The sequence below is a fragment of the Asterias rubens genome, chromosome 22 (assembly GCF_902459465.1).
Source record: "Asterias rubens chromosome 22, eAstRub1.3, whole genome shotgun sequence".
Lineage (NCBI taxonomy): Eukaryota > Metazoa > Echinodermata > Asteroidea > Forcipulatida > Asteriidae > Asterias > Asterias rubens.
The window spans coordinates 4,038,570-4,062,562 of record NC_047083.1 but is presented as its reverse complement, the minus strand read 5'-3'; the positions used below and the strand labels follow the sequence as shown (position 1 = coordinate 4,062,562).

The following is a 23,993-nucleotide window of genomic DNA, read 5'->3' as shown; positions in this document are numbered from 1 at the left end:
GATGCATATTATTGCTAAGTAGAAGTTGCGATTGCATATTGATGCTATTGTGAATTTAAGTGGAATTTGGAGATGCATATTATTGCTAAGTAGAAGTTGAGATTGCATATTGATGCTATTGTGAATTTAAGTTGAATTTGGAGTTGCATATTATTGCTAAGAAGAAGTTGGAGTTGCATTTTGATGCTAAGAGAAGTTTGAGTAGAGTTCGGAGTTGCATAATATTTCTATTTGAAGTTGATGCTTGATTGTAAATATAATGTAAATAATCATAACTAAAAAAGGAGTCGAAAGTGTTTGATTTCGGTGTCGTGATTTTAGGGTTCCTTGGTGAATTCAGCGGGGTGCTGACAGTTACATTGAAATGTGTCACTTCCCAGGCGCGCCTGGGGTTGATTTTACCTAACTCTTCATAAACTCTTGGGATTAATCTTAGGAAGGATTAAGTTCCTTAAACCATAGCAGTTAGGATGGATCGGACCCATCCTAAATTAGGACGAGTCTCGTTTTAACTCAAGATTTTCGTGAAAGTGTTCGTGAAAGCGGCTGCTGGGGTGGGTTCACAAAGAGTTGGGACTAGTCCCATCTTGAGTTAAGACTAGCTAATATCTCCTAGGACTAAGTTCTTTGTCAAATCGACCCCTGGAATTTCACCTTGGAGGGGGCAAGTCAAAACTTTTGAAGGGGGGGGGGGACCAAGGCCAAGACCAGGGCAACGCAGGGCATGGCCGTATAATTCCAGGCATGACTTCACATCGCATGTATTTTTTTATATTTCTTTTAATTGTTTTTTAAATGCAAGAATGCCCCAAACAAGGCTAACTCATTGTGAAGATTGCCACTGGAAGCCAGTGAAGATTGCTTTCAACTTACTTTCTCTATGGATAGACATTGTAGCAGCTTTACCGGTCCTCTTGCTTAGAGCACGGCAGCTGGCATTATCAGCGAATGCTTGAAGAGTTACATCTGGGAAAAGAACAATTAAATAATAATAATAATGATAATAATGATAATAACAACACCAAAGTCTTATATAGCGCACGTATGATATGTCTAGACGACGGCCGTGCTTCATGGCTCTGCTTCCCGCTGAATTCTATGCTTACGGTCACCATTCTCAGCTTGAACGGCAAGCGACAAATTTCTACGCAAGATAATATCGAAGTCTTAAAGGCAGTGGACACTATTGGTTATTACTCAAAATAATTATTGGCATATAAACCTTATTTGGTGACGAGTAACGGGGAGAGGTTGATGGTATAAAACATTGTGAGAAACGGCTCCCTCTGAAGTGACATAGTTTTTTGAGAATGAAGTAGTTTCCCACGAATTTGATTTTGAGACCTCAGATTTATAATTTTGAGGTCTCGAAATCAACCAGTTAAACGCACCCAACTTTGTGTGACAAGAGTGTTTTTGCATTATTATCTCGCAACTTCGACGACCAATTGAGCTCAAATTTTCACAGGTTTGTTATTGTATGCATAATGTTAAGATACACCAAGTGAGAAGACTGGTCTTTGACAATAACCAATAGTGTCCAGAGTCTTTAATTGAGAATTTGAGGGATATGTTGATACCAGTACATAGAAAAATAAAGTTCATCATCATCACTGCTATACGCTCGACCCTGATTGGTCAAGTTGATGATGACGCGCGCCCTCAGATCACGTGTGTATAACCACCCGTATAATAATCATCACTGACATGCTGACTACACGATCACGGGTTACACGACACACATGAACGACCTTAAACAAACCATAATACCAGTTAAAGTAGACTTAACTTTGTAGCCATTTGTCGTTAAATATTTTCTTTGCTCTGAAGTAGACTTGTTGACAAGTCGTTAAATATTTTCGAGTGCATGCTCAATTGATCGCCTTGTTCAAGGCCGGACGTTGCAAACATGTTATGGTCGTAGCCTAACTGTGGACGTGAACTGCCTTGACTTGTTTGATTTAATTGTGACTTAGTCTACACTATTAACTGTGGACGTGAACGGCCTTGTCCAGTTTGATTAAATTGTGACTTAGCCTACACTATCAACTGTGGACGTGAACTGCCTTGACCAGTTGGATTTAATTGTGACTTAGCCTACACTATCAACTTTGGACGTGAACTGCCTTGTCCAGTTTGATTTAATTGTGACTGTGCCTACACTATCAACTGTTCACACTAGCTTCTTTTTCACAGGAACAACGTGTTACCCCCGGGTTAACTCAGGGATTTAACCCTACCCCTGAGCAGGGTTTATGTGAGGTGTAAAAAATATTGACAACAAGTTCCCGGGAATTTCCCGGTAAATAACTATAGTGTGAAAAGGGCTACACATGTACGTCGGGTTTGACTGTGGGGCTAATGTTTGAAGTGAAATGGGGTGACGTCAAAGATGCTATTTGGCTTAAAGGGAAGGTACACGTTTGGTAATTACTCAAAACAAATATTAACTTAAAAACTTACTTGGTAACGAGCATTGGAGAGCTGTTAATAGTATAAAACATTGTAAGAAACGGCTCCCTCTGAAGTAGCATAGATTTTGAGAAAGAGGTAATTTCTCACTGAAATATTGAAAGACATTCTAGCCAGAAGTATTTTATTCCTATCTGAAAGCATACAAATTCGTCCAACATGAGTGTTATTTCTTTCATCATTTTTTTGAAGGGCATTTTATGTACATTATACAATAAAAGAAATAAACCGTAACCCGCATCTGATTTCATAGCCGGATCTTATAAATATTATATTATTCATGTTTTATTGCCCAAACATTATGTTGCTATTTTATTCATTGTTTCTCATTAAAAAAAAATGATCCAGGGGTTGTTATTGTATTAACAGCTTTTTATTTGATTTTGCTGAAAGTCGTCATGGCCCAATTTCATGGCTCTGCTTCCCGCTGAATTCTATGCTTACGGTCACCATTCTCAGCTTGAACGGCAAGCGACAAATTTCTACGCAAGATAATATCGAAGTCTTAAAGGCAGTGGACACTATTGGTTATTACTCAAAATAATTATTGGCATATAAACCTTATTTGGTGACGAGTAACGGGGAGAGGTTGATGGTATAAAACATTGTGAGAAACGGCTCCCTCTGAAGTGACATAGTTTTTTGAGAATGAAGTAGTTTCCCACGAATTTGATTTTGAGACCTCAGATTTATAATTTTGAGGTCTCGAAATCAACCAGTTGAACGCACCCAACTTTGTGTGACAAGAGTGTTTTTGCATTATTATCTCGCAACTTCGACGACCAATTGAGCTCAATGTTTCACAGGTTTGTTATTGTATGCATAATGTTAAGATACACCAAGTGAGAAGACTGGTCTTTGACAATACCAATAGTGTCCAGTGTCTTTAATTGAGAATTTGAGGGATATGTTGATACCAGTACATAGAAAAATAAAGTTCATCATCATCACTGCTATACGCTCGACCCTGATTGGTCAAGTTGATGATGACGCGCGCCCTCAGATCACGTGTGTATAACCACCCGTATAATAATCATCACTGACATGCTGACTACACGATCACGGGTTATACACGACACACATGAACGACCTTAAACAAACCATAATACCAGTTAAAGTAGACTTAACTTTGTAGCCATTTGTCGTTAAATATTTTCTTTGCTCTGAAGTAGACTTGTTGACAAGTCGTTAAATATTTTCGAGTGCATGCTCAATTGATCGCCTTGTTCAAGGCCGGACGTTGCAAACATATTATGGTCGTAGCCTAACTGTGGACGTGAACTGCCTTGACTTGTTTGATTTAATTGTGACTTAGTCTACACTATTAACTGTGGACGTGAACTGCCTTGTCCAGTTTGATTTAATTGTGACTTAGCCTACACTATCAACTGTGGACGTGAACTGCCTTGACCAGTTGGATTTAATTGTGACTTAGCCTACACTATCAACTGTGGACTTGAACTGCCTTGTCCAGTTTGATTTAATTGTGACTTAGCCTACACTATCAACTGTTCACACTAGCTTCTTTTTCACAGGAACAACGTGTTACCCCCGGGTTAACTCATGGATTTAACCCTACCCCTGAGCAGGGTTTATGTGAGGTGTAAAAATATTGACAACAAGTTCCCGGGAATTTCCCGGTAAATAACTATAGTGTGAAAAGGGCTACACATGTACGTCGGGTTTGACTGTGGGGCTAATGTTTGAAGTGAAATGGGGTGACGTTAAAGATGCTATTTGGCTTAAAGGGAAGGTACACGTTTGGTAATTACTCAAAACAAATATTAACTTAAAAACTTACTTGGTAACGAGCATTGGAGAGCTGTTAATAGTATAAAACATTGTAAGAAACGGCTCCCTCTGAAGAAGCATAGATTTTCAGAAAGAGGTAATTTCTCACTGAAATATTGAAAGACATTCTAGCCAGGAGTATTTTATTCCTATCTGAAAGCATACAAATTCGTCCAACATGAGTGTTATTTCTTTCATCATTTTCTCGCAACTTCGATGACCAATTGAGCAAAAATGTGTACATACAGGCTTGTCATTTGATGCTGATGTTTGGATAGACCAGGGCCCAATTTCATAGAGCTGCTAAGCACACAAATTTGCTTAGCATAAAATTTCTTCCTTTATAAAGACAGGATTACCAACGAAATTTCCATTTGTTGCATATTTCTTGTCACTGATATTCAGCTGTTGTTTGCATATCCTGAAAATCACGTGGAAACTTGGTTGGTAATCCTGTTTTTATCGAGGAAGAAATTTCATGCTAAGTAAATTTGGCGAGAAGACTGGTCTTTGACAATTACCAAACGGGTACAGTGCCGTAAAGGGGGTACGAGTCCTTTCGAATGTCTAGGCGAGGGTGGACCTTTTTTGTAGGTTGTTTTTTAATGTATGCTTGAAAAAAAATGGGAAAAAAAACATGTATATAATTGTCAGCCCAGCCCAGTTTTATTTTTGGCTGTATAGGGTTAAAGTCCATTCGTGTTTGGCTTTGGGTTTTTAAATTGTTGTTCCTGATCCTGTTGTTATGGGGTTTTGTGTGTGTTGTTTTTGCAGTAATATGGATTCGCTTTTGTTTTGATGTTTTCTTATAATTTGGTGCGTTCGATTAGCTTCCCTGGGTCAACCCCGCGGTGCTCACTCGGGTGAGCCCCTGCCTTTAGCAAATCGAACGGCCACACTCGCCCTCTCGTTATGACGTCATGCACCTAGGGCCAGCCCCCAAGTGACGCACTCCACAAGCAGGACACTGCGGGCTGACCCAGGTGAGCCCCTGGAATGACGTCAAAGCTATTTGACGATAACCAAATGTGTCTAGTGCCTTTAAAGGCCGTGAACACTTTGTAATAACTTATAATAATTATTAGCATAACACCTTACTTGATAACGACTAATGGGGAGCTGTTGATAGTATAAAACATTGTGAGAAACGGCTCCCTCTAAAGTAACGTAGTTTTTGAGAAAGAAGTAATTTTCCACGAATTTGATTTCGAGACCTCAAGTTTAGAATTTGAGGTCTCGAAATCAAGCATCAGAAAGCACACAACTTCGTGTGACAAGGGTGTTTTTTTCTTTCATTATTATCTCGCAACTTCGACGACCGATTGAGCTCAAATTTTCACAGGTTTGTTATTGTATGCATAATGTTGAGATACACCAAGTGAGAAGACTGGTCTTTGACGATTACCAATAGTGTCCACTGTCTTTAACAGAGTTAAATAATCACCACTATTTTTAGAAAGCAATATAACGGACAACTCGAAATGTAAAGAGTGTGTTGTGTTACTCTTAGTTTAGTAAGTACACAAAAATTAATACTTACAATAATTATTAGCATAAACCTTGGTAGCGAGTAATGGGAAGAGATTGATAGTAAAATACATTGTGAGAAACGGATCCATATGAAGTGACGTATTTAGTTTTCGAGAAGGAAGTCATTTTACCACAAAACTTGATTTCGAGACGTCGGAATTAGATTTTGAGGTCTCGAAATCAAAGCACACAACTTCGTGTGACAAGGGTGTTTTTTCTTTGATAGTTATCTCGCAACTTCGGCCATCAATTGAACTCAAATTTTCACAGGTTTGTTATTTTGTGCCTGTGTTGAGATACACAATGTGAGAAGACTGGTCTTTGACAATTACCAATAATGTCCAGTGTCTTAAAAGACACTGGACAATTACCAATAGTGTCCAGTGTCTTGAAAGACACTGGACACTTGGTAATTGTCAAAGACTAGCCTTCACAGTTGGTGCATAAAATAACAAACCTGTGAAATCTTGAGCTCAATCGGTCATCGAAGTTGCGAGATAATAATTAAAGAAAAATAACCCTTGTCACACGAAGTTGTGTGCGTTTAAAGATGGTTGATTTCGAGACCCCAAGTTCTAAATTTGAGGCCTCGAAATCAAATTCGTGGAAAATTACGTCTTTCTCGAAAACTATGGCACTTCAGAGGGAGCCGTTTCTCACAATGTTTTATACCATCAACCTCTCCCCGTTACTCGTCACCAAAAAAGGTTTATATGCCAATAATTATTTTGAGTAATAACCAATAGTGTCCACTGCCTTTAAGACTTCGATATTATCTTGCGTAGAAATTTGTCGCTTGCCGTTCAAGCTGAGAATGGTGACCGTAAGCACAGAATTCGTCAGGAAGCAGAGCCATGAAATTGGGCCATGACGACTTTCAGCAAAATCAAATAAAAAGCTGTTAATACAATAACAACCCCTGGATAATTTTTTTTTTAAAGAGAAACAATGAATAAAAATTAATAATATTTGGAAGATCCGGCTATGAAATCAGATCCGGGTTAGAACAAACCAATTACCATGAAGTTACCAAGCAAACCCATACCCTCACCCTCGATACATCAAGCCTTTATAAAGGGCACCGTCCACGCTGACAAATCATACACCAACTTGACCAAAGTGGTTACTGAAATCAGTTTTCCAGTTCTACCTTCGATTCAGAAGATTCTTATCCCATCATGATGAGTGGGTTCTTGAAGTTTGCCTTCGTGTTGGGCATGTGTGCCGTCGCTGTGACTGCCAAGTCCGTACAGGTTTGTCACTTTGTTTTCATTTTATTTAGGGCCTAATATTGTTTCAGACATGTGTGCCAAATTATTTGGCCCCTATCCTACTCGGTGTGAATATTCTTGCTTTGGTTTTTGAACCATTTGATTGTTGCTTACGAATTTACACTCAAACAAACTTACCTGTGACAGAAAATTTGCTAAAATGATTCAGCCCTGATACTCTTTGCTTTACCCCCCCCCCCCACCCCATTTTGTCCTAAGGGCTCTGGGATGGATTTCATAAAGAGTTAAGACTTTTCTTATCTCGAGTTAGGACGAGTTACTCGAGTTACTGTCCTAACTTAAGACTAGCCATACGTTTTTTAATACGTCTTTCTAACTCTTTGTGAAATCGACCCATGGACACTATTGGTAATTACTCAAAATAATTAACAATTTAAACACTGACTCGGTTAACGAACAATGGAGAGCTGTTGATAGTATAAAACATTATGAGAAACGGTTCCCTCTAAAGAATCATTTCCACTAAACCCAAAATGTTTGAATTTTATTTAAAGACCTCAGAATTAAATTTTGAAGACCAGAAATCAAGCATCTGAAAGCACATAACTTTGCGTGACAACGGTATTTTTTTCTTCCATTATTATCTCGCATCTTCGACGACCAATAATTGAGTTCAAATGTTCACAGTTTTGTCATTTATGCATTTAATTATGTTGAGACTCACTAAGCGAGAAGACTGTTACCAAAGGTGTCCAATGTCTTAAAGGACACAAGTGTCACGTCTGGGGATTGTTAACGATGAGGATGACTTTGACTGTTTGTAGATCAAAGACATCGAGAGAGTGGAGATGACTTCCGAGGAAAAGGAGTTCTTCTTGAAGATGGTGTCGGTTGCGAAGAAGGCCAGCATGTACGGTTTGAGCTCGGATGCTAATTTGTGTAAGTGACGTCATTGGTGTATATTTCTTTCTTTCTGTCTAAAGACCTACTTGAACGAAAAATGGCAAGTCGTGAGCTTTGCTGAATTTCATTTTGTTTCTTCATTGTTTGAAAAGTTGATCTCTGTAACAATTTAGTTTGGGTGTTTGATGGTTTTTAGTCCATTCTATGGTTGTTGTTTTTAACTTGCTGTCCCTTCCTCCTATTAATACGGTGTTTCATTGTTCTTCAATAATCTGGATTTGGTTGTGTTTAAATGTTTTCTTTTGGGTGATTTTGAAATGTTTCAGTGCAATCTCCTTTTTGAATTGTATAACAATTTTGTATCTTTGGCAACATCGCAAAGTAACATATTTTCCCTTTTTTTTTTTTTTTTTACCGTAAAGCATGTAATGATCTCCGAAGTTTCCAGAAAAACTGGAATCGAAGTATAAAGCCAACTGCATAATTCTGTAGTTCATAATTTACTTTAATTAACTACTGTTATTGTTCATTCTTTAATATTTATTTGTGTCTATTCTGCAAATCCAGATGAGCCAGCAATCTCTGCCAACGGACAGTGTTCGGTGTCGGGAGATGTCGGGACCTGCTCAGGAGCCATTTCCGTTCCAATAGACCTAGGGTTTTGGTCATATACTATCGATGTCAATGGTAATAGTCTGCTGATTTGTTTTAATTGTATTTATTAGTAAATGTACATGCCCCTTACTATGATTTGTTATGCAGTGCAGCACTCAGATCGATGCCATTAGAGTGACTGAAAAAAAAGGATTCAAATTATACTGATTGATTATAGGCATACGGATACTATTGGTAATTTTTTCACAATAATTTTTAGTATTAAAACTAACTTGGTAACGAGCAGTGGACAGCTGTTGATAGTACAAAACATTGTGAGAAATGACTCCCTCTGAAGTAACGTAGTTTTCAGATAGAGGTAATTTCTCATTCAAATAATAAAAGACTTCAGCTGAAGCATGATCAGGAAGGAAGAACAAGTCTGAAACAATGGGTGCGTTCGTTTAGCTTCCCTGAGTCGACCCCGGTGTGTGGCGGTTTTTTTTTCCCAGGACGAGTGTGTGCAGATAATTACCCACGTTCGTCCTGGTAAAAAAAAACACGCCACGCACCGGGGTCGACCCAGGGGAGCTAAACGAACGCACCCAAAGATGCGTTGTAGAGACACTATACTTGTATCACGGAACCAAACCCCGTCAAAGATTCGCAAGTCTGCAAGTCGCACCTTTTTTTATGTTTGCTCTCCAGACCATGGAATGCTCCCAAAAACTTCATCAGAGTCTGACTTGATATGCAAATTCAAGAAGTGTGTCAACAATTAGTTATACCCAATCTAATTACTGCGCTCAATGATACATTGGCGCTCTATATCACGCCATGTGTGCTAAGTTGACCATTGGGTATTATCGAAATGCTGGGAGTCAGTGAATGAGGGGGGCGTTTTCGTGGCTGAGATGCAGAAGAATAACCGCGATCTAAGACTTGAATCAAGTCTATAGAGGTGTGGGTGACAAACACCAACAACGTTTAATTTTTATATTTTCAGTAAAGTATTATACACAAAATGAATGTTTATGAGTGCAATGGTGCGAATACGTTCATGGGTTGAAAGATGTAATTTTCCAATTCAACGAGGCGGAGCCGAGTTGAATGGAACATTCCAGCTTTCAACGAATGAACATAATATTTGCATCATTGCACGAATGAAAAACATTCGTTATTTGTTTTATATAACATCCAAGTAGATCTTTGTCATTTTGATTGGAAGATACTACAAATTTTGATTGTGAAATTACACCCGTTTCTCTTTAGGTCGGCCTGTTGGATTCAACAGTCACAATGCGCGTTCTGTACAGCTATTTTTAGACACGCAGAAACCGAATGGTAGTATTTTTGCTGCCTTGGCAGTAACACTGCTGCGTTACCAAAGACACGCGCACGCCACGCACGCAGTGATGTTTTTACTCAGCTTTTTCGAATGGAACGAAAAAGCATGGTGGGTGACTCAGCGTGCAGTGGTACTTTATTTGCTATCACGTGATGGACATTCCTCCAATCAAATGGCAAGGATCTGCTTGGATGTTAAATAAAATTTTCTAATAATATTATCTTTTTTTTCAGCTGAGCTGATTGTTGACTACATCCCGGAGAACTACGGCGTTCACATCATCCTGAGAGTCAACGGGGACACCATCGTCAACCAGGAGGTGTCGGGTAAGCCAAGAATCTTGTCTTGTTTGCCCCATTATTGACCCTTAATAAAAAATAAATCAATTCTGGCATCTATCCTTCTAGCTCAACTTATCTATCCTTTTAGCTTTTAGAACATCTGTATCCTTTTAGCTCTGCCTAAAATATGTTCCTAACTCCGCCTAGCATCTTTCTAGCTCGGCGCCTAACATCTGTCCTTCTAACTCTGCCTAACATATCTTAGCTCCGCCTAACATCTTTCTAGCTCCGCCTAGCATCTTTCTAGCTTCGCCTAACATCTTCCCTTCGAAAAGGAACTAATGTCAGCGTGCAGTGAAGCTAGGTGGCAGAAGACTTACCACTTTAAAGGAACACGTTGCCTTGAATTGGTCGAGTTGGTCTTTGAAAAGCGTTTGCAACCGTTTGTTATAACATGCATTTGGGTGGGAGGATGTTGTAAAAGTAGAATACAATGATCCACACAAACACGCCTCGAAATTGTACGATTTTCCTTTTACCTCATCAACTAAAACGGTCGGCCGTTTGGACTCCCATCAAATGGCCGACCGTGTTAGTCCGCAAAGTAAAAAGAAAACCACGCAATTTCGAGGCGTGTTTGTGGGGATAGTAATCTATTACAACATCTTCCTATCCATAATAATGGATATTTTATAACAAACGGTTGCAAACGGTTTTTATAGACCAACTCGTCCGACCCAAGACAACGTGTCCATTTAATACATGGTGCTCTGTGATGTGCACATACCCAGACCTTTACCCTCAGCTTTCCAAAGTCCCCCATTGAGTTTACACGTTATTTTCATTTCCAATTGGACTTTTTGTTGACGATAACACGTTCGGAACATTTCGGATAACTTCGAAAGAGGAGGAATTCCTCCTTTTTGGTCACGTGATTTTGGGTGATACCGGACCCTAAATTCGACAGAGCCTAGTCGGAGATTTTTGGGTCTGGGAACCAGACTATATTATCGGTAATAATTATGCGCATGCTCAAAACTGCGTATGTGACCTTGCGCTCGATTAGCTTACACGTGATACTCGTGTCTCTCCCGATGTCAGTCACCACATGAGTGCGTTTTGACGACCCCAACCGGAAACATTGGTCATCGGCATAGATATGGTCATCGGTTGAGCGTTTTCGCGTCTCGGTTGAGACGCGGTGACGATGCTGTTCAGCAGACCAACCGGTAACTGACTTGTTGACTCGGTTGGGATTTGTTTGGGGTCGAAACTGCACTCCAGACCTAGCCTGACCTCTGACGTCACACTTCGAGGCTCGTGAGAGTGGCCTCTAGCCTACAGGTCAACCCTCGTCCATCTTCACCTTTCACCTACATTCATATGCAGACGACTGTCAGTGCAGCTGTCAAACGTCACACCTCCGACCAATCAAAACACAGATACAGAATGCTTACGTGACTGCACGTTCGTCCAATGAAATAATTGTGTCCAACAAAATTGCTGGTTTTGAAAAGCAAGTATCTGTCTTGGGACCAGTGTACCACAGACCCAGCTCAGGAGCGTAGTACACTATCCAATATGGAGCACTTACGTATTGGGCCAAGACTACCACATACCCAGCTCACGAGCGGGGTCTCTGTGGCTATCACGAGTGTAAACCCCGGTACACTGGGGGAAGCTAATCGCACGCGTTATAGGGAATTCACCTGGTAAGTTTGCTGCCACCTAGCGTTCAAAAACTCCCAGTGTTTTAAATTAATTTTGTTTCTCTTTTTGTTTTACTCTACTAGCTGTGAATCCGCCATATGTGTGCGTCGGTATTGCGAAGTTCCTGACCTTATGTCTGAAAATTTCAGACATCAACATAAGTGGTAGCAACTTTCACGCATGCTTCGGTATTGTAGGTAGGGTCCTCTTTGTCGACGTTGCGAACTTGAACCTTGGATGCATCGACGTCTAAACAAAATAAAAACAATTATTATACTAATAATAACATTAATACAAAATAATAATAATAACCAGTGTTTTCCCTCACGACGGATGACGTTTTAATTATCACTAGCTATCGAAAAAAATACGTACAGGCCTATACTACACTCTGAAAACAGATTGTCAACATATTTGTATAAGCGTAAAAGCAGTGAACACTGTTGGTAATTACTCAAAATAATTGTTAGCATAAAAACTTACTTGGTTACGAGCAATGGAGAGCAGCTGTTGATCATGGTATAAAACATTGTGAGAACCGGCTCCCTCTGAAGTCACGTAGTTTTTGAGAAAGAGGTTGAATTGATTCGAACCTCGGCTGAGGTATCAAATTCAAGCATTTGAAAGCACACAACCTTTGCGACAATATTGTGCTATATTCTTTCTTCGTCTTCTCACAACTTCAACGACCAATTGAGCTCAAATTTTCACAGGTTTGTTATTAATTTAGAGAATACTGGTCTTCGACAATTACTAACAAGGTGTCCTTTGCTTAAGTTTTGTACCCATTGGTTTATATTCTTGTATGTGTTTGTACAAACCATTTTGAGCAGGTGTCAAAATCATGATAAACACGTTCATTTAAAAAGTTGGTACGACATTATGTGTTTAAACTCTTTAAAATGAGTATAATTATTATGTACACACCATCTTACAGTTTTGAATTGATACAAAAAAATATAAAATACTTAAGCATAACACCCGTGAACAATCCACCCAAACCGCGGATCTTGATCTAGTGATAATTAACTCTAAACGTGTATACTTTGGACAAGATATTGCTTACAATTATTATTATATCTCGATTAAGTAATTAAATTAAGCAATGGTGGTGACCATTATGGGTTCTTTAATTTCTCTTCCACGATCAAATATTACATTTATTTTAAAAACTGTCTAAACCCTCCTCTGCACACAGTAGTGGAATTGAGCCACAATCACACAGACTTGACCTGAAATCCGGGTCCCTTTAGGTCATATTCGGGTCAGTTTTACCCGTAGTTTGTATCAAAGTGACCCAGAAACGGGTCAACCTGACCCAGAATCTGAGGAAAAATCCCCTGTCAGTTCTGATCTGGGCCCAATTTCATAAAGCCTGTCTGTAAGCACACAAATTTGCTTAGCATGAAATTTCTTCCTTGATAAAAACAAGACTACCAAACCAATTTTTTCATTAATTTGTTGCATTTTGCTTGTTGACTGACATTCAGCTGTTGTTTGATTATCATGAAAATCACGTGGAAATTTGGTTGGTAATCCTGGGACCTGAAAAAAGAGTATAGTGATTCATCAGACAAGTATCATGTGTTTTAAATCGATTATTCTTCGCATTCGGTTGATTTCATTATAACAATAATCATAACTAAAAGACGATAGTTATAATTGTAGAACACTCGAGCTTAGCGGTTTAAAAAGACAAATCCTCCGCATGCCTATAGTAATTTTGTCTTCCACAGCTTCTAAACTGTTTTGTTCAAGATTTAAGTAATGCCTACTTTACAAGGTTCAAAAGATTTCACAACTTTGAGTTTTTCTTTAAAAAAAGTGATACTGAAGGATAAACCAAAGTGGACTGAATTTTTTTAAAACTTTGTAGAGTTTTCTTAGGTGTACTTTACATCGTCTCAGTAACCAAGTAGCCTAAATAAAAATGAGCAATGAAAAAAAAAACTTTTAATTTGTTGTCATTACTGTTTTTTGTGGTGTGAGGAAGCAAAACTTTGGGTCCCAATTTTTAGGTCAGATTATTTAAGTTTCAAAAAGTCGCATCCCCTTAAAAGCAGTGGACACTATTGGTAATTACTCAAAGTAACTGTTAGCATAAAACCTTTCTTGGTGACGAGTAATGGGGAGAGGTTGATGGTATAAAACATTGTGAGAAACGGCTCCCTCTGAAGTGCCATAGTTTTCGAGAAAGAAGTAACTTTGTTCGAATTTGATTTCGAGACCTCAGAGTTAGAACTTGAGGTCTCGAAATCAACCATCTAAACGTACACAACTTCGTGTGACAAGGGTGTTCTTTTCTTTCATTATTATCTCGCAAGTTTGATGACCGATTGAGCTCAAACTTTCACAGGTTTGTTATTTTATGCATATGTTGAGATACACCAACTGTGAAGGCCAGACTATGACAATTACCAATAGTGTCCACTGCCTTTAAGGTGGTCCCTTGGCTGCCTCTTTCCAGGTTGTTTCGTATTTTGGGTGTGACCCGGTTGTATGGCTTCTGGGTGTAGAGTGTGACCAACAGAGGGCGCTCTAACATTGTTGAACATCCCCGAACAAAGATATTGACAAAAATGGAGACCTTCAAAATAGGGCTGGATAGCTCAGTTGGTAGAGCGCCAACACGTTTCAATCCGGAGGTCGTTGGTTCACATCCCATTCTTGTCAATTCTTTGTTCAACCCTCAAAATCATTACCCAATTAATTTACTCAGTCAGTTTCTCTTGTGGTTTATGTTGATATTTTAAGTTTCAGTTAATTGCACAAAGCTGTAGACTGTTGAACATAAGTTTTAAACACCAGCCAGAGGGGTACAGTGGTTTCAAAGAAGCAGATACATATGATAAATAGCCTTGTCGAGGCTCATGCGGCACCCCATCAAGCACGACCCCCTAAAGCCCAAACGGCGTCACACATCGATAAGACAGGGGATCAGTCGAGAAGGTCCTAGCCTGGACGCAATTTTTTCTGCACTTAAGATTGCCATCCTCAAAAATGTCCTGATTCTGTTTTTCAACAAATCCCCATGAAAAACACTACTACGGCAATTTCGTAGTGCAACCTAAACACGTCACACTTTGATACCAAAGTAAGCCTTTTCGCAGTTGATATAGTTATTTTCTAAGAGATCGATTCGCAAAAAGGCCTACGTTCTGTCAGGTAAGGACTGGGGACAAGTCTAGTATCGCCTTTTCAGTAGTAGAGTGTGACCAACAGAGGGCGCTCTAACATTGTTGACAGTTTGCTGAGCAATATCCTTCATCCTTCGTCAGTCTCGACACGATTGCACAACAAACGAGCCACTTCAAGCTTCCTAAACCACCAATTTTGCACTCTGTTCTGTCAGTTGGCAAACATAGTGAAGGTAAGTAAGATTAATCAATAATTGCAAGTTAGATCTCACCCGGCCAGTCTTGCAAAACTATTACAGTAGTGTAACCATTCCATACCTACACTGACTTCTCAATCTCGCTGCACTGTCAGTGTCAGTACTCAGTGGTGTGTCCTTGTACACACACTACACTCTGTGTGAGTGTGACTACTTTGGATTGGATCATATTTTATTCCTAAACTGAATGAATTTGATATTCCTCCCATGGTTGATATAAATAATGGATAACTTTCCGTATGGCGCCACCACTTTTTCACTCATTTTTACAAAAAGGGATATATCATTGAGTTGAGGTAAATTAGATACTATTATTATTTCATATCGAATGAAAACGTGGTGGCGCCATACGGAAACTTTTCCTAAATAATACTTCAAAGAAAAAAATAATACAAGTAGGCCTAGGCCTAAACCACTTTTAATTTTTTTTTTTTAACAATTTATATTTAGTTAACATACATAATGATTTATGACACCATGACCATACATCGGTACCGGCATAAACAGATAAATAACTTATAAGGTTTAACTTTATCGCGATGCAGAACTGCAATGCGTTATTATGGGTAGGTAAATGGGATGGGTCATTTGCTACCGCGGTGTTAGTAACTTAGTTGCGATAAAACGTAACCCTCCTCCCGACGGCCGCCAGGCCGGAGGGTTACTCACTATTTTTATTGTTAGTTTAATACCATTGTGAGGTGACAGTTGGTGCTAACCATAGAAATAGAACCCGGAGAACGCTGAGTGTCTCATTGTGTGTGCGGTTTCTTTGTGAGACCATTTTTATGGACGCGCTTTACGCCATTTGCGTAGCGCGTCGAATATGGCAAAATATTTTGGAATGCAATTTTGCCATACAATGACATCATCATTGACCAATGAAAACACTAGAAACGGTCTATGTGCCCTGACATCTTGCCATTTTGCCATACGCGCGTGTCACAAAATGATAATTTTCCCATACGCGCGTATTGCGCGGTATTTATCTGCCGCGTCCACAGACGACACAGAGGGTGGCCGAGCTCAGCGTTCTCCGGGTTCTATGTCTATGGTGCCAACTAAGGTCCGCCATCTATGGCCATTGCATTCCCATCCCTTGTGTATTTTTGATACATGGAATCTGTATCAAGATGGGGTTTATAATGGAACAAAATCCATTACTCTTTAGATCATTTATAATCGCGCACTACATTCATTTAAACACTTTTTTTCTGTGATTGAAAAGGATAAAAGAGTCCATCCTGTCAAATGCATGTTCAACCTATGCTAAAGGCTCCCCCAGGATGCCACTCAACAGTGGAAAGCAGCGGGGAAAGAGATCAACGAAATCAAGAGGCATTGATCACTTTCACGTCGAGAACAAGGAGAAGAGCAGAGGAGGCTGGCAGAAAGAAAAGGGGCGGAATAGTGCCAGTGGTGTCTCCTCAAAGTTTGTACAAGCTCAAGGTACTTGGTTAATACTCCCTCAGCTTAAAGACACTGTACACTATTGGTAATTTTAAATTGCTCAAAATAATTATTAGCATAAAACCTTACTTGAGTGAGTAATGGGGAGAGGTTGAACGGTTCCCTCTTATAAAGTGAGGTATAGCTTTTGAGAAAGAAGTAATTGTCCATGAATTTGATTTTGAGACCTCAGAAGCAGATTTTGAGGTCTCAAAATCAAGCATCTGAATGCCAACTTGGTGTGACAAGGGTGTATTTTCTTTCAATGTTATTTGCAACTTTGACAACCAATTGAGCTCAATTTTTCACAGGTTTGTTATTATGTGAGAAGACTGGTCTTTGACAATTAGGCCTACCCAACGTGTCAAATGTCTTTAACTTAAAGAGACGCATTGCCTTTGATCGAGCAAGTTGGTCTATGATAAGTGTTTGTATAGTGTTATAAAATGCACTATTAGAAAGACGTTAGTAGAAAGCTATGATCCACACAAGTATGCCTCGGAAGTCGCGTGGTGTTTCTTTAATACTTTGCGAACTAAAGTTGGCCATTTTGACAGCAGTGTAGCCTATATGTATGTAATCTACCTATAAAACACCTTGCTTGCCATAAATTATTCAGTTCATAAACATTCTCAAACGATTTTCCACCTTGCCGTTTCCAAGGCAATGTGTTTTTGAAAGACCCAACTGCAGGGGGGTACCGTTTTCCAAGTTGGGAAAAACTTTTTCACTGGAAATTAAAATAATGCTAAGTCCTCTGGATTGTTTAAGCTGTTTGCCAAAAATAGGTTAGTCAAGGAGCTTAAAAAATAGTGGCATATGTTCTTCTTGGGTAGATTTCACAAAGAGTTAAAGGCAGTGGACACTATTGGTAATTACTCAAAATAATTATCATCATAAAACCTTTCTTTATTACGAGTAATGGGGAGAGGTTGATAGTATAAAACATTGTGAGAAACAGCTCCCTCTGAAGTGAGGTAGTGTTCGAGAAAGAAGTAATTTTCCACGAATTTGATTTTGAGACCTCAAGTTTAGTAGTATTTGAGGTCTCGAAATCAAGCATCAGAAAGCACACAACTTCGTGTGACAAGGATGTTTTTTCTTTCATTATTATCTCGCAACTTCGACGACCAATTGAGCTCAAGTTTGCACAGGTTTGTTATTTTATGCATATGTTGAGATACACCAACTGAGAAGACTAGTCTTTGACAATTACCAATAGTGTACACTGTCTTTAAGACTATTGTCTTATCTCAAGTTACGAAGAGTTACTCGTCCCAACTTTGACTACCCATACGTTTTTTATCTCCTGTTTATATCTACTAGAATTATTATTTAACTGTTCTCTTCCCAGATGTAACTCTTCAAGCATTCGCTGATAATGCCAGCTGCCGTGCTTTAAGCAAGAGGACCAGTAAAGCTGCTACAATGTCTATCCGTAAAGAAAGTAAGTTTAAAGGCAGTGGACACTATTGGTAGTTGTCACAGACCAGTTTTCTCACATGGTGTATCTCAACATATGCATAAAAAAACAAACCTGTGAAAATTTATCTCAATTGGTCGTCGAAGTTGCGCAATAACTATGAAAGAAAAAACACCCTTGCCAGTCGGTGTTGTGTGCCTTCAGATGCTTGATTTTGAGGCCTCAAATTCTAAATCTGTGGTCTCTTAATCAAATTCTTGGAAAATTACTTCTTTATCTAAAACTTTGTCACTTCAGAGGGAGCTGTTTCTCACAATGTTTTTATCCCCCATTGCTCGTTACCAAGTAAGTAATCTTCAATGGCTACCATTAAAATTATAAATTGTTTAACCAACTCATGATCTTAACCTACCGCTCAATACATAAAATTCGAACGGCACATTTATCATAATAATTGAAACTCATTAAGCCTAACAACTCCAGTCGAGCTGGTCTTCGCTCAGCAAGTCAATATCTTCTGACTGAACTGAGATCTTATCGCTCCTGGGGAGACGGATCTTTCAGTACTGCTGCCCCTCGTCTTTGGAACAGCCTTTCTCACTACATACACTCTATTTCGACCTTCAACGGGTCAAAGTTATTTTCATCTTTATTTTTGTTCTTTTCTTGTAGCCCCCCTTTACAAAGAGTCAGCCTTGTTTGGGGCAAACTTGCATACAAAAAAAATAATAAAAAAATAGACATATTCGCTAGAGGGCGCGGTTGCACTTTGTGACGTCATAGATATTTTTTGTTAACTGCCCACCCTTGCCAGGCACTAACATCGTTGAAAGCAACTTCATACCTTTTGCCACTTTTGAATTAAAGGGGCACTTCCTGTTGCGACCGGAAGTAGAGGTCATGTGAGGTCACGCACACGAAAAAAAATGATGACCTAATTTATCCCTCCCCAATCCCGCAAACAGAAACCTACGGTCTCTTCTGGTTGATTTGTGATAAATTTTCAAACATTTAAAACACAACACCTTTAAAATGACGTCATGTGACTTCTGATGATGTCATAATGACATCCTTGTTTTGCAATGATCATTGCACTAATACCTTTCATCACTGAAATTTTCATTGCAACTGCTATTTTGGAACATTGCAAATCAGCACTTATAAAAATTAGTTCTGAAGATGACAAATAAAAAATTAAAAAAAATTAAAAAAAAGATATTATCTAGTCTTCACTCAAGATGGGACTAGTCCCAACTCTTTGTGAAACCCACCCCAGCATCCGCTTTCACCCACACTTTCACAAAAATCTTGAGTTAAAACGAGACTCGTCCTAATTTAGGATGGGTCCGACGGTCCTAACTGCTATGTTTAAGGAACTTAATCCTTCCTAAGTCCTAAGATTAATCCTAAGAGTTTATGAAGAGTTAGGTGAAATCAACCCCAGGCCTGTGAAGGGGCACATTTCAATGTAACCGCTTTCGGTTTAAAGTCACACTCGTCGACAGCACGAGTGAAAACATGTCTTCTTCTATGGTCACCTTGCCAGTTAGTTTAGAATTTTAGCATAGTTAGGGTTGGAGGCGTCTGTCTCCTGAAAAGGTCAAAACATTACCGATGCCAGCAGAGATATAGGCCCATGTAATAAATAATTAATTAGTTCTCTGTTGGCGGGACAGACGTATCCCCATACTTTTGTTTGGGCACTGGCCTGGTGACCAGTCTTTTTTCTTTGTCTTTTTCTTCCACTCTTTACTTTTTAACAAGTGTTCTGCGCCTCTGATCATTTTGTATGTAAGGGGCGCAATATAAATTTTAAATATTATTATTATTTGTGAAGGATACTTCACAAGACGAAGTGATTGACAACTGGTTTGAGAGAGAGTTCTTCAAGGGTGGCTTTTAGCCTTGCTTGGGGCAAACAATATAAACAACAAAAACAAAAACCAATTACATGCATTGTGAAGTGACACATTTCAATCTTTGTTTTCTTTTAAAGTCAAACTCGTCGACAGCACGAGTGAAATCTTAAAGGACAACTCGCAAGATGATGTGATTGATGACTTTGAGAGAGAGCTCTTCAAGCGTGGCTTTTTGCCTCGTTTGGGGCAAATTTGTATTATGAGAAAACAAACAAACAAAACCCCAAGTACATGTACATGCATTGTGAAATGACACATTTCAATTTATAAACCGTTTTTTGTTTGTTTTTAAGTCAAACTCGTCGACAGCACAAGTGAATTCTTGAAGGACAACTCGCAAGATTATGTGATTGATGACTGGTTTGAGAGTTCTTCAAGGGTGGCTTTTAGCCTTGTTCTTGGCAAACTTGCATTATAATTTTTTTTTAAAGCCATTACATGCGTTGTCAAGTGACACATTTCAACGTAACCATCTTTGTTTGTTTTAAAGTCAAACTCGTCGACAGCACTAGTGAAATCTTGAAGAACACCTCGCAAGATGATGTGATTGACGACTGGTTTGACAGAGAGTTCTCTGATGATGACGAGGTTGTCGAGCTAACTGAGATGGTAGAGAAGGAAGACACAACAGAAAGGGTGCCAGTCGGTAAGTAGAGGCAGTCATGTTTAGTCTTGAGATTCATCTAAAGTTTAAGATGCTAACTGGCGTCTCATCACTGTGGTTAAGACACTGGACACCTTTGGTAGTTGTCATAGACCAGTATTTTCACTTTGTGTATCCCAACCAGTACTGTTCCCAGTATGTAGAAAATAACAAATCTGTAGAAATTTGGACTCAATCGGTCATCAAAGATGAAGAACAAAATGAAGAATAAAAAGAAAGAAAACAAACTTTGCACAAATTTGTTTGCTTTTAGATTCCTAAAGAAAGGCTTCAGGCCTGAAGTCTTTTATTATTTCAGTGACAAATCACCTCTTTCTCAAATATTACGTTACTTGAGAGGGAGCCGTTTCTTGTTACCAAGTAAGTTTTGATGCTGAAAATTATTTTGAGTTGTTACCAATAGTGTCCACTGCCTTTAAGCGCAGAATTCGGCAGCACAGCAGAGCCATGAAGGTAGGCCATGCTCTAGAATGCAAGAGATCTGAACGGTCCATCATCTCCCTCTCTCTCTCTCTTTATTTGCTGCAGAGCAAGTTACAGGAGGTCACTCTTCAAGTGCCAACGCTTACCCAACGGTTATCTGGTACCTTGTGTCCGCCTTTATCTACCCTGAAGACATCTCAACCTTTGCATGTCTCTGCCGTGACACGTACGCCTTGACAAACACTGCAGGGTTCTGGAGAAAGCTGTATTTCAGGTCAGTCCGAAAATAACTCCACCTTCTTCTAGCGCATTTCGCAATAACTGTCTCAATGCACTTTACGTTAGTGCCCTGCCGTCAATTTCACCAAACTCTTCCTAACTTTAGGATTAATCTTAGGACTTAGGACGAGTTCACTTCCGTATCCAAATAATAGGACGCATTGAACCTATCCCAAGTTAGGAGGGATCACTCGTCCTAACTCGAGTTAGGATTAATCCTAGTGTTTCGTGAAATCGGCTGCAGGTCATTGGGCCAATAACATTTCTTTAATCTTTCTCAGCTCCCTGGGTAGTCTAGGTTCCTAGACCATTGGTGTTGCGTGGTCACACACAACCAACGTTCCGATTATGCACGGCAAAAACTGTACACGCTTGTAATGAACGAACGCTAGCGGGCGCTCTGTTTCTCTGATTTCCTGTGCTCACCAAGGTCTAGGACATTTGCAACGACGGGTCTTAACTTTTTTATTGTTTTTCGGCAAATCTCCCCCGACTTTCCGGTGGAGCCAATCAGAGGCTGCGTTGCAGTTGGCTCATGAATAATTCATCAGTGTTGTGCATGCAGTGTAAATGCATTGCATGACTTTTGCTAGACACGGCATGGGCGGTACGTGATTTTCCACAAGGCTTATTTCACGTTCCGATTGCTCCACGCCGTGGGGCCATACAAGCGTCCGTTACACGGACTCTCTGAATGCTAATCTTACGTTCGATTTTTGACCATTATTTACGATTTCAAATCGTCACGTATCCATAATCTGAATAGGTAGTCTATACTTAAAATTTCACTGTTTTCCTTTTAATAGGCCTATAATGACCACGGAATTACTCTTTGAGCAAAGATTATTAAAAATAGCGCGCCGATCACATTGACCTTTGACTCGGTCTAGTTTGAATAGTCATCTTCAACCCGTCACGTGATATGAATAATCGAGTCATTTGCATAGTCTGGCCACGCCTTCAATTTGCAAATGTCCTAGACCTTGGTGAGCACAGGACATGGTGAGATCCGGAAATCAGAGAAACAGAGCGCCCGCTAGCGTTCGTTCATTACAAGCGTGTACAGTTTTTGCGGTTTGCTGTTTACATCTAAACCAAGCAATGCACTTCTACAATATGCAACCAAAGAGTTATTAAGATCTAGAGGGCGCACTGGCCTTTATACATGGCCCGACATGTGAGCATGCGGCCATTTTCAAAAAGAACATCGCACAGCGTGTGTTTATCGCATAGCGTTTTAAATAAACACAAACTCCAATGTGTACTTCATGTGCAACGCGCGTACAAATCGGCGCGCGTGTTTTCTTCCGGTCCCGTCGCGTTTGTGCAAGCAGTATCACCAGTGCGCCCTCTATGTGTCCAACATATAATCTCAAAAATGGCTAATGACGCCTTTTGTGTAATCTAATAAAATTAACTATAACAAGAATGATAGATCTTGGTAAGTTTTGTATTGTCTCTCCTGTTTTTCTAGGTACTGGAGTCCCGAAGCAGCAAAGAGTCTCCCCAAGGAGCTTCACTACACCAGCATCCAGCGAACGTTTGGTCTGCGCACCCTCGTTATACGCTCTCTCCAGTTCATCTACCCGCCTTTCGCCCACCGCAACACCGCGCGGAGAAACACCAACGAAGCGGTGGAGAACATGTCGGGGCTCATTTTCATGTACCACGTCAGTCGACGCAAGGGCTCGAACTACGTCTACTACTTGAAGTTTCAGGAAACGAGTCGCACGTGTCAGATTTCTGATTGTGAGCGAGAGATTTTTGTGAACCCTAATCGTGATCAATGGATCTTGAAAATCATGTGTAAGACTTGCCATCGTTTGGAGCCCGAACGGATCATGGGGAAGGAGTTAGTGAACGCATCGTTCAGCGTCAGCTACGGAATGATGTACAACAAGTTAAAGCTGGAATTTCAGGAGCCGATGGTGCGTCACACCAAGAGAGCCGACCGAACGATCTTGATTCTTGATCCCGTGCTTTGCGCTCGCGTTTACCCCTGGTGGCATCCGCTGTTCAACGATAACTTCAGATTGGAATCGGAGAGCGGAGGTCATTCAAATGGGACGTTGAACATGTGGAACGCTAACAATTGACCTCCTGACCTATGCCCTATCACTATGACCCACAGTTTACGAAACTTTGTAAACAAAATAGTTAATAGTCTGACAATAGGAGCCTAGGCCAGCTTCCTCAAAAGCTGAAAAACATATGCTGAACAATTTACTGTCATTAATGTTGGTAGCGCTTAGAGATGCCCTTTGGGTGTGAAAAGCACTATATAAGAACTGGGCCCAATTTCATAGAGCTGCTTAAGCAAAAAATTTGCTTAAGCACGAAAATAGTTCGCTTATTTTTCACATGTTAATGGCAAAAATGTCATGCCATATACATTGCTTGTGACTGGTATTTAGCTGTTGTTAAGTTAGCATAACAATTGAGTGGGTCTTGGCCGGGAATCTGATATTACTAAGCAAGTTTTGTTTTGCTTAAGCAAAATTGTGTGCTTAAGCAGCTCTATGAAATTGGGCCCTGGTCATCAATACTATTAAGCAAAAAATTGCAGGAAACCAGTTAAAGA

General features: G+C 39.7%; 2 protein-coding genes across 3 annotated transcripts; both read left to right on the top strand.

Moving 5' to 3' along the window:
- Positions 1 to 6,884: 6,884 nt before the first annotated feature.
- LOC117305017 lies at positions 6,885 to 12,299 on the top strand. Its single transcript, XM_033789703.1, has 5 exons — positions 6,885 to 7,046; positions 7,850 to 7,964; positions 8,496 to 8,615; positions 10,104 to 10,196; positions 11,945 to 12,299. Exons 1-5 carry the CDS (start codon positions 6,972 to 6,974, stop codon positions 12,112 to 12,114), a joined length of 573 nt encoding a protein of 190 aa, XP_033645594.1. The 5' UTR covers positions 6,885 to 6,971; the 3' UTR covers positions 12,115 to 12,299.
- Positions 12,300 to 15,121: 2,822 nt separating this feature from the next.
- Positions 15,122 to 23,736, top strand: LOC117305015 (transmembrane protein 183-like). Of its 2 annotated transcripts, XM_033789701.1 has the most exons (6): positions 15,122 to 15,231; positions 16,484 to 16,704; positions 18,059 to 18,151; positions 20,537 to 20,692; positions 21,239 to 21,407; positions 22,887 to 23,736. In XM_033789701.1, the coding sequence occupies exons 2-6, from the start codon at positions 16,542 to 16,544 to the stop codon at positions 23,506 to 23,508; spliced, it is 1,203 nt and encodes a 400-aa protein (XP_033645592.1). In that variant the 5' UTR covers positions 15,122 to 15,231; positions 16,484 to 16,541; the 3' UTR covers positions 23,509 to 23,736. The 2 variants fall into 2 exon arrangements, with proteins under 2 accessions (XP_033645592.1, XP_033645593.1); XM_033789702.1 differs by lacking the exon at positions 18,059 to 18,151.
- The last annotated feature ends 257 nt before the right edge of the window (positions 23,737 to 23,993 follow it).

What these genes read in the sequence shown, in the direction of transcription:
- LOC117305017 (XM_033789703.1), top strand. Translation starts at nt 6,972, where the DNA reads ATGATGAGTGGGTTCTTGAAGTTTGCCTTCGTGTTGGGCATGTGTGCC. An exon ending in ATATACTATCGATGTCAATG is followed by an intron (nt 8,616 to 10,103) that starts GTAATAGTCTGC and finishes CTTTTTTTTCAG; the next exon opens with CTGAGCTGATTGTTGACTAC. An exon ending in CGTCAACCAGGAGGTGTCGG is followed by an intron (nt 10,197 to 11,944) that starts GTAAGCCAAGAA and finishes TTACTCTACTAG; the next exon opens with CTGTGAATCCGCCATATGTG.
- LOC117305015 (XM_033789701.1), top strand. Translation starts at nt 16,542, where the DNA reads ATGCCACTCAACAGTGGAAAGCAGCGGGGAAAGAGATCAACGAAATCA. An exon ending in AACAGAAAGGGTGCCAGTCG is followed by an intron (nt 20,693 to 21,238) that starts GTAAGTAGAGGC and finishes TATTTGCTGCAG; the next exon opens with AGCAAGTTACAGGAGGTCAC. An exon ending in TGGAGAAAGCTGTATTTCAG is followed by an intron (nt 21,408 to 22,886) that starts GTCAGTCCGAAA and finishes CTGTTTTTCTAG; the next exon opens with GTACTGGAGTCCCGAAGCAG.